Source organism: Anolis sagrei, chromosome 1, assembly GCF_037176765.1.
Source record: "Anolis sagrei isolate rAnoSag1 chromosome 1, rAnoSag1.mat, whole genome shotgun sequence".
Classification (NCBI taxonomy): domain Eukaryota; kingdom Metazoa; phylum Chordata; class Lepidosauria; order Squamata; family Dactyloidae; genus Anolis; species Anolis sagrei.
Genome location: NC_090021.1, coordinates 68813725 through 68829218, shown reverse-complemented (window position 1 = coordinate 68829218; position 15494 = coordinate 68813725). Strand labels below are relative to the sequence as shown.

At 38.3% G+C, this 15494-nt stretch overlaps 1 protein-coding gene across 1 annotated transcript in view; it reads left to right on the top strand.

The window, feature by feature from the left end:
- The first annotated feature begins 401 nt into the window (after window positions 1-401).
- The window catches only part of SYTL3 (synaptotagmin like 3), a 31086-nt gene continuing 15993 nt past the window's right edge, over window positions 402-15494 (top strand). The window contains exons 1-8 of the mRNA XM_060753657.2: window positions 402-618; window positions 1649-1864; window positions 3005-3069; window positions 8634-8685; window positions 9204-9270; window positions 10218-10290; window positions 12428-12558; window positions 13593-13733. Coding sequence (XP_060609640.2) covers window positions 509-618; window positions 1649-1864; window positions 3005-3069; window positions 8634-8685; window positions 9204-9270; window positions 10218-10290; window positions 12428-12558; window positions 13593-13733 — 855 coding nt within the window. The 5' untranslated portion in view covers window positions 402-508. The remainder of the gene's footprint in view (window positions 619-1648; window positions 1865-3004; window positions 3070-8633; window positions 8686-9203; window positions 9271-10217; window positions 10291-12427; window positions 12559-13592; window positions 13734-15494) is intronic.

Below are 15494 nucleotides of genomic sequence, written 5' to 3'. Positions count from 1 at the left end.
CTTCTTCCATAGGTCTTGAGAAATACAATTTAATACTTTCATGAAATCACTAAAGTTAAAGCAAGGTAAGGAGGATGACTTTCTTGTTTTCCTGTTGTTTCTTAGTTTGAAGTACACAATTATGTATTAATATATCCAAATGCATTATCATTTTATCTTCTTAGGTACTACTTGCACCAGATTAGGACTTTGAAGTCCTGGTGTTTATGGGAGACAGCGGCAATATCTGTGACCCAGAAAACCAAGTGTGTTCAACAGGTGATGAGTACAAAAACAATGACCAGCATTGAAAAAGACTCTTTCCATCTCTCTCTAGGAGTATGACAAAGTGTAAATGGATTTCTAAATGAACCAGAAATCAACAGACAAGTTCTGTGTTACAAGTACTCACAGCTTTTCAGTCCCCCCCCCCCCCCCCCCCGAAACCTGTTGCTGGGCTGTGGCAACACTTATCTTTGAAGGGACACACAGGATTCTCTAAACATTATTGTTAGAAGTAGGAGAGAAAATGTCCCAAGAACTTAATCTCAACTTACTTAAAGGCCTGGAGCAAAAGATTATTTTAGAAGTCCTGCATCGTGATGAAACATTGAGAGGGATAGATGAAGAAAGAATAAGGTATGTTAACATTTTGGAATATGATGTGCCGTATTTTCCACCCTGTTTTCGATCTGTTTTGATTTTTCTCATATTTGCTACTGTGCCCTTCTCGTCGTTTTCATGATAAAATTCCAGATAAAAGTATTTAGTCCAAGATACTTTAAAAACAAAAAGGTAATCTGGGGAAGGGAAAGAAGTAAGCTTTTTTCAGATCTTGAGCCCCTCTATTTCTTCATTCTGACACTGTATGGGGAATTGTTTGTATTCAGTTAAGTATTGTTTTGGTGCTATGCAATTTTATTTTTTGTGTAAGTGCATGCAATTCCTTTAGCAGCTATTCCCTAACTCTTTAGGGGTTTAATGATACAAGTATGATAGCACTGTGTAGTGAATAGATGATCCTGGCAACTGGCATAAAACAGGTGTAATGCATTCTAAAGATTTTACTCCAATTAGCATCTGCTTAGGATAGGCTTGCAAACTGTCTCCAGAGATTCTACACACAATTTACATTTGCATGCACTGGTGTAGTTTGATGGTAACCAAAGGATGAGTGACTCATGATAGACCTGCTGCATCCAGATAAGATCATAGCTGGTGCACTAACTTCAATTGGTAAAAGACAGTCCTGACCACAACAGTTAAGATCTGTATTTCAGTGGATAGTCTAGGATGTCCCCCAGACAGAGGAACTGTGAACCCCATTGAGAAACAGTGCATCTTCTGTCCAGATTTGCCTGCTTTCCTTGCCCACATTAATTCAATTTTGTTAATATTAGCTTGTTTACATTCATCTGTCCCAAAACAGCCTCTAGATGAGCTTCAGGGATGACTCTTTAGCCTGAAGACTGGGTGACCATCTAGTCATCTTCCAGGGAGATCAGAGTTAGGGAAGTTGTGTTCCTTCATATGTTGTTGGACTGCAGTGTCAATCATCCATTTCTGTCAGTTATGCTGGAGAGGGCTCATGCTGCAGTTGAACAACTTGAAAATGTCTGCATATTTTCTTACTTATGCACTCACCTCAATTTCTCCTGGTTGAGGACAGGAACCTGAAACTACAGCTGCAGCAGCTTCGCTGGAGGGGGACAAAGAGCACAAGCGATGAAAATCATGTGAAGTCATGTGCCCGTTGCCAGAAGTCTCTTGGAAGACTGATCAACAGAGGCGCTGTATGCAATGGGTGCAGCCAGCAAGTTTGTTCCGGATGTCGCATAATTCTGAATCCCTCCTTATGGATGTGCACCATCTGCTATGCTTATGAGTGAGAAATGTTGTTAAATTGATTAAACATCATATCTGAGTCATTTGTTGTCTGATATATGACATTTGGAAAGAGAGAGGGCCATATACAACTCCCTTACTGCACCAGCTCCACTGGCTGCCGATTTGCTACCGGGCTCAATTCAAAGTGCTGGCGTTGGCCTATAAAGCCCTAAATGGTTCTGGCCCAAGCTACCTATCCGAACGTATCTCTGCCTATGAACGCACCAGGACTTTAAGATCTTCTGGGGAGGCCCTGCTCTCGATCCCGCCTGCATCGCAAGCACGGCTGGCGGGGACGAGGGACAGGGCCTTCTCTGTGGTGGCCCCTCAGCTGTGGAACGCCCTTCCCATGGACATTAGATCAGCCCCTTCGTTAATGGTGTTTCGAAGAAAACTAAAAACATGGCTGTTTGAACAGGCGTTCAGATAAATAGTGCAATTGAACGATGAATATAGGAAACGGAATTATGGATGACGAATTGGATCACGATTTTAGTTACGAGACGTTAATGTGTTGTTATTGATGTGTCATTATTTTGTATATTATGCTGTTAATGGTTTTAAATATTGTATGTTGTACGATTGACATTTTTGCTCTTGTTGTGAACCGCGTTGAGTCGTCTACGGGCTGAGAAACTGCGGTATACAAGCAAAGTAAATACATAAATACAAAATATCTATTCATCAACCCATCTTATAGCTCATGTATGTAATGGTTGGAGGGTAGTTATTTGCGGAAAAGGAAGAAAAGGAAGGGTGTAGCATGTATTTAAGGATGGGAAGAAGAAGGAAAGAGCAGGGATTTTAAGGAAAAGACAGAGAGATAGCATAGTGCCCTAGGAGGGAGAATAAAGGGTCTAGTCTGGATTTCTGATAGAGTTTATGACAGGTGTGAGTTGATTTTCAGAGTTCAGTAGCTTTGTAGAATGGCGACATAGGGACAGAAGGCAATAATTATTCCTCTCCTCACACTATGGTTCCAATCCAGATTGGGTCCCAATCAAAGCCTTCTATTTGCATGGATAAGAATTTGTTTGCATGGATAAGAATTTATTTGCATGGATAACATGTTAAAAATATGGAAAATATGTTATTGAAACATATGTAGAAGCTTCATACATTTGTGTTTTTTTGGCAGAGATATGAAAGTGAAAACAGGAGAGTGGTTCTTTGAGATCCGAGCAAAGAAATTCCCCACTGAAGGTAGTTATTAAAAGCAAAAAATAAAATAAAAATAAAAAATAAATCTTTTCTGCAATGTTAAACTGAATGCAAGTATGTTTTTATTTCACATTTTGCTTTCAACAATATATAAGTATAATGTACCTTTCAACTTAAGACAGCTCTATGGTGAACATATCATGTGGCTTTATTGGCAAGATTTGTTCAAAGGTAGTTTGCCATGGTCTTCCTCTGAGAGAGAGTGACGTGCTTAAGGTAACATGGCCAAGAGTTGATTTGAACCCTGGTCTCTAGAGCCCTAGTCCAGCACTCAAACCACTACACAATGTTGGCTCTCAAATAGGGTTTACAGTTGTCAGTGTAAACTAACTCTTAAACCAGGCAGTAGCCCAACCAAAGGGTTTCCAAGCTCCTGCAAATCAGAATACTAGAAAATGATAGCTGCAGTGTTCTCCTGGTCATGAGATGCATTGAGATAAGTAGCTGCAACAGGAACCTGAGCAGTTTTTCCAACTATTATTATTATTTGAACCATTTATATTCTTCCCTTCTCACCCTGAAGAGGACTCAGGGCGGCGCGCAACATATACACGGCAAGCATTCCACAGAACCAATTAGATTTTTTGTTATGTAGTATGAGCTGGAAATAGAAACCCAGGGTAACAAAAAAGTTTGAGTGTTGTACTGCAACTTTGGAGACTTGGGTTTGATACTGTGTTCTGCTGTAGAAACCTACTGGGTGACCCTGAGTGAGTCAAAAAATCTCAACTCCAGAAAATCCCATGACATATTTGCCTTAGGTTTGAATTGAAAGCATACAACAGCAACAATGAATTGGAAATAAATAAAAATGACAAGGATTATTTTTTCTTAACGATTTGTATCAGTAATGCAGTGTCTGAGCATTCAGGTAGTAATGAGCATTTCAAAGTATGCAAAATATGGTCTGGCTAGAAGTTGAAATTTTATACAACCTTTAATTGCTTAAACATTTTGAAATCAATGGAATTCAAGCAATCTGACTATGTGCAGAATTGCAGGTAAAGAAAACAGTGTTCCAGTTTTGTGGCTCTCTTGAAGCAAGAATAAATTAACAGGCTAACAGAAGTGAACTGAATTTCCCAATGCTATTCTGTCTTCATAGCTTCTCTGAACAATCAGTCCACAGTAATTGTTGTGAGAGGAACACAAATTTCTCACATAATTGGCACAGTGTTAATAATGGGGAACTAGAAAGAGAGGGCTGTCAGTCAGTTATATTTTTATTGATTAATTATCTTCCTTTCAAAAATAATTCATTATATTGAATCAAGAGTTAACATAGACATTTCAATTCAGGTGTCTTTTTACCATGCAACTGAGCTAATTCTCTCTTGTTATTGCTGTAATTTTTTTAGCTGTCTATCAATCTGACTAAACGGTTTGAGAGCATTAGTTGAAAAACAGATTACAAATAAAATGTGGCTAATAACAGATTTTTTAAATAAAAAATAGTGATTAATATTAATCCGGTTTAAAATGTCTACCAGCAGTATTTTTTTAAGCAACAAAGAACAGGTGGGAAATTGGTAAAGGTTTCCCCTTGACATTAAGTCTAGTTGAGTTCGACTCTGGGGGGTGGTGATTATCTCAATTTCTAAGCCAAAGAGCCAGCGTTGCCCATAGACACTTCCAAGGTTATGTGCCTTGCACGACTGCATGGAGTGCCATTACCTTTCTGTCGGAGCGGTACCTATTGATCTACTCACATTTGCATGTTTTCAAACTGCTAAGTTGGCAGAAGCTAGGGCTAACAGGAGGAGCATACCCCGCTCCCCGGATTCGAACCATTGACCTTTTGGTCAAAAATAAGAACACAATAATCTTTGGATATAAATCCCATGTGAATCTGGTAATATATTTCAGGGTCAGCAGAGCTTTTCTGCAACAAGTCTATTCACAGAACCTCCAAACTAAAGGGTTTCCCAGTCCTCTGGAAAAGGACCTTGAGCCTGCAGAGGGATAAAAAAAAAGAACAATAGTTATTAAAATTCTGTAGATAAAAGCAGTTCCTTTGACGGATATCCTCACTTAGCTTTATCCCATTAACAACATAGGGGAATAAAATGGTTAGTGTCACTCCAAAGACCTGTGTTTGTGTGTGTGTGATATTGCATAATCATGGTACATCATTGAAGAATGCTGTATTGAAAGTTCAGTCTATTGCACTTAAAGGTGGCACTTAAAGGTGGTACTTAAAGGTGGTATAGTGGTTTGAGCAATGGACTAAAACTCTGGAGACTCGTGTCTCCACTTGGGTAAGTCATGTTCTCTCACCGTCAGAGGAAAGCAAAGGTAAATGCAAACTCCATCTGAACAAACCTTGCCCAGAAACCCTTAAAGTCATCATATGTCAGAAATGACTCTTAAAGGCACACAGCAATACATAGGAGAAGGGTGTGCTATGTTAATGAACTATTATCAATGTCAAACTATGACCTTTTTAATTCAACATGATATATTTTAATTTGCTATAACTTTGCAGAAGTTTTACTAGAATGCCAGAAATGAATCTCTTATCTTAATGCATGTCAATGATGTTTTCTACCATTGTGCTCCACCCCTTTGTTTATTAAATATAAACAAACACTTCTCTTTGTTAGAGTGAAAATCTATTCTTTTCCCATTACAGTAACACATTAGAACTAAAATTAGAACAATTAAACAAGCACAATCTTAATTTTTGGCCCCATCAGTTAAAATGTATTCCGAGTATTAAAATCGATGTCACCAATTTGCATTTGAAGTGTTTGATATATTTCACATTGATTATCTCAGCCATTGTTTCAACAACTCTGTAATGTACTAGATTCCCATGGGAACTTTAAGGGCTACACTTCATTGGGAATCTCTGAGGTGCCATAGGAGTAAAGAGGAGCAGTCGGAAAAGGACCATAAGGCCTAAATGAGGTAGAGTTGTATTGCCATGTTGGAAAAAGCAGTTTGCTTAGACTTCAAGACTATCTACATAGGCCAAATGAGGCAGGAAAAAGGTGAATGAACTTTGTGGCATCCACAAGATGCACAAGACTAATTGATTCTCATGCCCTTCAAGGCTTTTCAACAAAGCCTTGTCCTATAGTAAACAAAGGCAGGAGATGCTCAGCTTGCCCACACTTTTCTGGCAGGTTAAACTGTTGGTCCAGTTATGATTTGGAATGAGCTATGGCTGTTTCTTGGCCATCTCACTCTTCCTAGGGGACTCACCATCCATGTTGTGTCTTTGTCTAAGCAGAGATCACTGGGCACAAAATTGCTAGTGATAATTTCTCAAGCCACGAAATGACATCAGAGTGATTGGAGAACAGAAGGGAGAAAGGAAGGGGTGGTTCTTCCTTTCCCCTTCTCCCTCATTATTCTGATACTGGCCAGCTTTGAGGACACTTATCATCCACTGCCATGGCGGATGGTGCAAATTCTCCCAGTGTTGATCTGGAATTCTCCACTCTGCATCAGCACCAGTGTTTGTGGCTCATGTAGATTTCTCCATAGAAAATGTAGATTCCTAATGATATCAAGTTAAATATATGCAAACACTTCTGATCCATGCTTCCAAACATCTTGATATAGTCTGTTGATAAGATAACAGCTAGGACACCAGAATATGACGCAAAGAACAGGTATGACGCGCATAGCTTGGAAATATTGCTGGCTTCTTATTGGTGAACTTGTACGTCATAGATGTTTATTGCTTATGTGTTATCACATGAAGCTCTAAGCTATGGAGTCGAAGTTCACTTGGCACTGTGTCATTAAATACATTTCATTCATGAACCTTAAAGAGTTAAAGAAATTCCTTCAGAGTCAATTTTTAATTTTAAAAACTTTTACCACCCCCCCCCCCCCCCCAATCCTCCTTATGGTGTTTAGGCAATTTCCCTACCTTTTTGTACTGCTGTGAGGTATTTTCAGCTCAGGAGAGAACTTTTTTGCTTTGATTGTCTATTAGTTTTCAGGCATTGAATGTTTGCCATTTTTGTTATCTTCTGTAAACTGCCATGAGTCCCTTTGGGGAGGGAGGGCGGGCTATAAATAACATTATTATTATTATTATTATTATTATTATTATTATTTTCCAAAACAAATTTCTAGTTTTTACCTATTCAAAAAAGGAAAGACTTTTGGGGGACCAACATATAGCAGGATTGTTTCTTGTGACCCTTACTGGTGTCTGAAAGCATTTTCGTCAACTTTTAGTGGAGGGATGTTAGTAAATGTTGATGTCCTCAAACATTGGCCTGGAGGAGCTATATGTTCGTTCCTTCCTCCTGCAGCAGTGCAACAAATAGAAATGTCCTGGTTTGGGGCTGAATACCAAGCCAACGTAACTAGTCTTCTTAAAACCTCTGGCCCTAATAAGAATGATTTCCTCTCTTTCATATGTGTACATAGATGGTTTCTTTCTCACTTCTTTTCTTTCATGTTCTTTTCTCTGCAATGTCACAGTGGAAGGACTATCTAATTCAGGAGTCCTCAAACCTTTTAAACAGAGGGCCAGGTCACAATCCCTCAAACTGTTGGAGAGCCGGATTATAATTTGAAAAAAACATGAATGAATTCCTATGCACTCTGAACATGTCTTATCTGTAGTGCAAAAAAACAAAAACAAAAACAAAAAAGCAACACTTAAAAACAATGCAATAATTAAAATGAAGAGCAATTTTAACAAATATAAACTTATTAGTATTTCAATGGGAAGTGTGGACCTGCTTTTGGCTGATGAGATAGAGTTGTTGTTGTTGTTGTTGTTGTGTGCTTTCAAGTCATTTCAGACAGATTGACCCTGAGCGAGGGTCAGGTAAATGACCTTGGAGGGTCGTATCTGGCCCCCGGGCTTTAGTTTGGGGACACCTGGTCTAATTTATAGTGATACAGATAGCAAACCTGAACCAGTGGGGTTATTGCCACATGGTTATTGCAGAGTACAGAGTTAATTCCCTATCTGGAGATTTTAGGAGATCAACTACTCACTCACTATTAGATAATAAATTTAGCTGCCAGTGCAGCTGATTAAGTTAAAGGGTTATTTTCTGTATTGTTAATAATTGATCTGATATAGAATCGCTGTAGTAGTACATTGAGGCATTCACTGTTAATAATTGACATCAATTGCTTTTTTATGCCTCACATTTCATTTTGTTACATATTGATGATTAATAATTGAATAATATAGATTACTTCCTTTTTAGCTGGTTATTAGCCCAAAGTTGTATAAGCACAGAGATTATCTATACCATTACTTTAATGGTGGATAGTTATTGATATACATTTGTTCAAAGTGGGTATGTTTCAAAAGGGCTGCCTTATGTGACTGCTGAATGTTCCAGCTGTAATGTGACTTTCTGTCACTCATTCTGACACAGAACTAAAACTTGAACATTTGTTTTAAGAAAAATCACTTACAATCGCTGAGAACATCTACTATTTTGCTAAATGAAAGTGTGTCAAAAAAGAATTGACCAAAAATTGAAGTAACAAAAACTGATACTTGAGTTCAAAAATCTTGTTACTAAATGATCTTTGTGTGTTCTTGTCTCACTTTATAGGCAGACGTGCAACTGCTAGTGCAAAGCTCTTAAAATATTTTCAAGAACTAAGGTAAGGACAAGAAGGTCACCTCATTCTGGAGATGATAATGTGGCATGATAAGTTGTTCCTGAGGTTCCTAGCAGGTGTAATGTTGGGTTATTGTGAGTTTTGTAGGCTGCATGACCATGTTCCAGAAGCATTCTCTCCTGACTTTTCACCCAGATCTATGGCAGGCATCCGTAGAGGTTGTGAGGCCACATACTCTGAGGCTGCCTGCCATATATGCTACACAGATACACATCAATAAAATAAACAAATACATTAAAAATCCAAACAGTTAAAAACATAAAACATTAAAACATCATTAAAATTGTGCAATCTACATCATAATCCATGGCCGTGCTATTTGTCATTGCATTATTTCATAATCGCTTATTGCACTACTCAAAAGTTACTGATCAAAGGCTTGGTCCCAAAGCCACGTTTTTAGTTTTTCCTGAAGGTCAAGAGGGAGGAGGTTATAATAAACAGAACTTTGCAAGAATGTGCTTTAACCATTTCAATTTATTTTCCCCTTAAATTTTCAGCAATATATCAGTGGTTCCTCCAACTCCCCCTCCATTTGCAGAGTCCACAACTGAAGTTAATACTGTGGTAATGTATATATGTATTTGTTTCTAGGGAGATTCTACACATATATCTATGACTATTGCTAGTTATTATTTCTGTTACACGTAATTAGATTATGTAGTGTGAACCTAGATCTCACAAGTTCCATTCTTATTCTCTGATCACTGCATTAAACTGGTTGTGAAAAATAATTTTTAGAAGAGGATTAAACTTTCCATGAAGGTGGTAAGATGCATTTGCTCGTTGTTGACGTGGCTATTAATATGTCCTAAGTAGGGAAGCTGCAGCAATCCGAGAGAGGACAGGAGCTCAGGAGAGGCCTGTCATCTCTTCAGCCTCTCTTTTGTGAGACATCAGGGCATCCTTGTGTATGGCTTTCATGACAATCTTTGGAATGGGGGTATTTCCTGCATTCCCATGAAGTTTCATGACTTTCAATTGTTTAGATTATTGTTAAGCTTACTAGCTTTTGTAAGACAAAAATATAGAATTTAGAAAACTTTAAAATGGATTGTTACTTGTCTGTTTGCATGCATGTGTGTACACAAACTGGTATGTGCAGGAACGTATTTGTTAGTTGCTATACACAAATGTTTATGTGCCAGCTGCTGTACATTTTAAGGCTTGTTAAATTCCTTATCTAGAAAAAAAATCTATAAAAATACAGAAATTAAAAGAATAATTGATGTATTTTATTTGCTTTTATTCTTAATGTAATTACAGCAGCCACATGCTTTGGTAGACACAAAATATCTGAACTGGGCTCGCTGTCCTTTTGAGTAAACATCACCATTTGTATTCTCATGCCAAAGCATTTCTTCTAATTGTTTGGCTATAGAAATGCTAGCTGTGTTTGCAGCCTTGCAAATGTGCTCCTGTTGCAACATTTAATGGGCACGTGACATGAAAATCATTGAGCAAACAACCTCAGGATTTATCATTTTATCTTTTCCTTCGAACTGTATTTGCAGGAACTTGACCAGAATAAAAGTTTCCATAGATCTATGGAAAACCTGTTTCTGTCTTTAACTTCACATATCAGAAGTAAGTGTTCTCAAGGACTTTGCTATGTTATAATGCTATAAGGGCCTGTTCACACTGCACAATTATGGTACTACATTACATTTAAGTGCCATGGCAACTTCCCATGGATGCAGTATAGGGAGAGGATATTTAGAGTTTGTAGCCAGATAGCTCTAGTGCCTCACCACAAATCCCAAAATTCAATGCAGTGAAGCTTTGGCAGTTAACAGTAGAATAACGAGTGCATTGTGGATGAAGACATACCACTGAAATAATTAGGGATTTTTTGTGTGTGTCAGGAGTGACTTGAGAAACTGCAAATAATTAGGGATGTAACCTAATGAAAGTTAAAGGAGATATTGATAAACAACAGCTCCCAGATTTATTGAGCATTCTGTTTGTGGGCTACTGAAGTTGTACTCCCAAGAAGTAGTTCTTCCAAGCCCTGAGTATCTGACCCTCTCCTTTTCTTCTGTTGCACTGGTATTTGTTATATGTTCATTAAAAAACCAGAAAGCTTTGTCCTACTTTATTTTCAGAAAACCTGAATGATTTTCAACATTCAAAGTAGGTTTGTTGAGATGATAGATAGATAGATAGATAGATAGATAGATAGATAGATAGATAGATAGATAGGTGGTTCCCAACCTGTGGTCTGTGGACCACCAGTGGTCCGCAAGAACAAAAATATGGTCCACAGCCTCACCATTAACTACACTGTGGTCCACGGCCTCACATTACTACACTGAAATATGGTCCACAGCCTCACAGTACTACTCTGAAATCACACATCAACAAGAGTGATTGGTCTCGTGAAACCCTCTTATAGTGCCGAAACAACAGGGATGTCAGGAGGGGAGAGGCTGACTACCCACGAAAGATTACTACTATCACATCAGCTCTAGATTATTAAATATAGTTTTCTGTGGGTGAGCAGATGGTGATTACTAGGTGGCATATGTTCTGTATCAGAAAGTAGAGCTGATGTCGCCTATGTAATGCCATTTTCTGAAACAGCACTCCAAATAACCAAACTGAATCTAACGTTAACCAAAAACCGATTCATAACCCTTTTGGTACTAATGTTGGAGACTGATCCCTGGTCAAAGTGATCCCTGGTCAAAAAGTATGGGAACCACTGATTAGATAGATAGATAGATAGATAGATAGATAGATAGATAGATAGACAGATAGATCTGCCCCCCTCCAGGAACAGAGACAATTATTTCTATTCAGCTTTTTTTGCTGCCCCTTAAATGGGGAAGTTAATTATGGAGTATTTCCTTTTCATTCTGGAACCTTACATTGCCAAACTACATGTTTGGCAACACAAAAACCAGATGTGTGGTTTGCAGTCAACTTTTTTATTTAAATGTTTGCTTATGTTATTGTCCCTCAACTCAACCAAGCTCAGTATCTCCCATACTGGTTTTCATTTTGGACCCCCCACATTTTTATTTTTCTAGTAGAATAGTTTGAAGTAGTTCTGACTCTGATCTGACCATGGGCTTAAATATACTGCTAATTTAAATGCATCAGAATTTTTGTTTTTCTTTTAGAATTTCCGTTTCACAGTCAAGCCTCCACATTTGATGGGCTTGGGGTACAGCATCCCTTTGAAAGTGAAAAACCGTGAACTAAGAAAATGCTGGGTTTTTTTATGAGACCCCTTCCACACAGCTAAATAAAATCCCACGTTATCTGCTTTGAACTGGAGTATATGGCAGTGTGGATTCAGATAACCCAGTTCAAAGCAGATATTGTGGGATTTTCTGCCTTGATATTCTGGGTTATATGACTGCGTGGAAGATCCCAGAGATAATACCTGCCTAGGCAATTTGAGTTTTCCAGCATTCATTCTGTCATTGAGTTCCATTGGAAACTGACCATAGAATTGTACTGGAGGATCGAGATTCCTAGAAAGGTGTTCTCTCTCCAAAATCTCTAGTCCTCCATCTTAATTGAAGGTTGTTGACTATAGAATCATAAATGTCAAAACCGCAAATTTATTTATTTATTATTTGAACTTATATGCCGCCACTCCCCTGGGGCTTGGAGCAGCTTACAAGAATGGCTAAAATCTAACAAAATGTAGAGGGATTGACATAAACATATTGAATTTGTTCAATACGTTTTTCTTCACATGTTCTTTTTCTAGAAATGTCAAAGTCCCAAAATGATATGACAGCTGAGAAGAATTTTCTAACAACAACTTTTGGGCAGCAAATAGATTCAATAAGAGAAAGGAGAAGCCACTCTGACCCTGCTGTTGACATTGCATCCAAAGGAGTACGTTATAAGTATTCAGCATATTTTGAAAAGTGGTTTAGAAATTGGGGTAGCCATAAGCCTATCCCAACTTCTGCCCTTAATGAAAAACCAGTGTCTATAGCTGTGGTTCTCAACCTGTGGGTCCCCAGGAGTTTTGGCCTACAACTCCTAGAAATCCCAGCCAATTTACCAGCTGTTAGGATTTCTGGGAGTTGAAGGCCAAAAACATCTGGATGTTTTATTTCATTCAAACATTGCTTTGAATGAAATAAAATGGACAAAATTTTAGCTGTGATTTCCCCCCCTGTTCTTAATTTTTGTATAGCTGGAAATACTTTGACTCCCCATCCTACCATGTGGACTATCCCAAGATGAAAAAGTTGAGAGAAACTGCTTTGGGAATCTTTAGTTGGGTTGGTCTGTCCCGTTACATTTAATAGAAGGATTCCTTTGTACAAACTTGTTTCCTCCATTGAATTAAATGGATAAGTCATCTGGAATGGGATATTGTATAATTTCAGCTCCAGCATCTGCTATAAAGTGGGGAGAAGAGCTTAAGAATTCAGCAGACATTTTAAAATAGAGGTACCCATGTTATGAAAATCCTCCCTCAGAGTGTTTCAGTTGGATGCCTTTTTTGGCTTCAGGAAGCAACTAAGGCCTCATCTACACTGCCCTATGTCCCAGGATCGGATCCCAAATTATTTGCTTTAAACTGGATTATATGAGTCTCCACTGCCAGATAAACATATAATCTGGAATCAGATCCTAGGATATAGGGCTGGTGTAGAAGAGGCCTTTGTTTTCTGCAGGTTTTTTAGCATGTATTAAAGTTCTCTCTCCTTGTTTTGAAGAAAGTTGTTTGTCTTGCTCTTCATTTAGTTTATAAATTTGAATGGCTATTATTGTAATTTTGATTATGGCTGCTTTATTATGCGTACTTTGTGATTTTGTAACCCAGAGTAAATTTGGCAAGAAAAGTAAACTATTTTAAAATCAATATAAATGACAAAGAAAAAAAACCCCTAGTATACCACTATCTTTTTCTACAGTTAAATGGTGCCCCGAGTCTCCTTCATCTCCTAACTGGAGAAGAGGACAGCAATGGAAGTGATTCCAAAAAGACTTCTAGCGAAGAGTGCATTCTATCCAGTTCCACAAGTGAGGCCATATTTTCTGCTGGTATAAGAAGTGTAAGTAGCAGTCCTGTGATTATATCACTCTACATAGACTTGCCAGAGAGCCCTAAAAGGTACAAAGTTACTAGAATTTATTTATTTCATACACTTGTTCCCCCGCCCTTCTCACCCCCGAGGGGGGACTTGCAGCCAGGTTGTATTGCCAAGATTTCACAGGAATTTGCCAGCCTGTGCCTCCTGGGAAAGATACAATTCTGGCTGTTCTTCGTTTACCCTTTGCAACAATCGAAGTAAATGGGAGGAGATGGGAGGAGATGGGAGAAGCTCAGACACTTTAAAAGCAGATGAAAAAGTGACATCACAAGATTAATTGGGAATGTTTCTGACCAACTGGGATAACCAGAGAGTATGCCAAACAACTGAAAGTTTCCCACTTCCAAGTTTATTCACTTTCTTAGGAAGCTTCTCTTTGAAAGGAAAATGCTGTGACATCCTCTGTCCATTTGTATATATTAGCTTTACAAATGACCTTACTTTAATTTCTGGTAGCAGAATAGGAGGTAGGGAAAGAGTGCAAAGCTTTGCAGTGGTTTGTTAAAAGTTACATTGTTACATTTTCTAAGGAATTTTGCTAACCTTTGTATTTCTAATTGTTTTAAACACTGCAATTGCTAAGAGTAATGTGTTATTTTCTTACTCAAAGGGTTACCTTTGTGAGGATCCCTTGCACTTTAATTAGTTGTCCAGGAAAAAAAAACAACACAAATTCATTAGCAACATTACTAGTGGGCAGTGTAATATGATGGGTTTAAAGTAGTGAATTACAGCAACAAATTCTTTTAAAGCAGTGGTTCAACCCATGGACCGTGGCCCATTGGCAGGCCATGAAACCTAAAATAAGGTCCGCAGCTGAGGTGTGTGTGCCACCATTGGAGGAGAGTAAGAGAGAGAAGGAGAGGGGAAGGAAGGAAGGAAGGAAGGAAGGAAGGAAGGAAGGAAGGAAGGAAGGAGGCTAACAGTTGACCTCGCCCTCTTGCGGCTTTCCCAGCACAATTAGAGGAGAGTGAGAGAGAGGAGTGTCCCTCAAAGTAGTAGTAGTACTTGTTGTTGTTGTTGTTGTTGTTGTTGTTATCTCCCATTGCCACATATCAATTGGAATGGGAAAGCAGACCTTTGTAAAACTCTGTTTAGTGCCCCAAAGTAATTATTATTATTTTAACCCCATTGCCAAACACAAGAGTTGTAATGGAAAAGGCAGCCTTTTGTAAAACTCTGTTTACTCCTCCAAAGTTGTTGTTGTTGTTGTTGTTGTTGTTCTTCTTCTTCTTCTTCTTCTTCTTCTTCTTCTTCTTCTTATTATTATTATTATTATTAAAGCCATTAGGGACAGTTTCTTGGGTCTCATGCTTTGCTTTTTGTATTTTTTTTAACCTCCACGCCCTCCCTTTCTTTTTTTAACACAAGTGTTAACAAAATCCCAAAACATTTTTTTCTTGGTGTCTTCATTTTTAGGCTTGTTCCTGGAGTTATTTGGGGTAATAATTCAGAAAATTGCATTGGATAGACCACATCAGCTCTAAATTATTAAATATGGTTTTCTGTGGGCCAGCAGATGGCGACTACTGGATGGCAAATGTTCTGTATCAGAAACTAGAGCTGATGTGGTCTATCCAATGCAATTTTCTGAATCAGAACCCAAAATAACCAAACCAAATCTAAATTTCAGCAAAAACTGATTCGTAACCTCTTTGGTACTAATATTGGAGAGTAGTCCCTGGTCAAATGGTCCCTGGTCAAAAAAAAAGGTTGGGAACC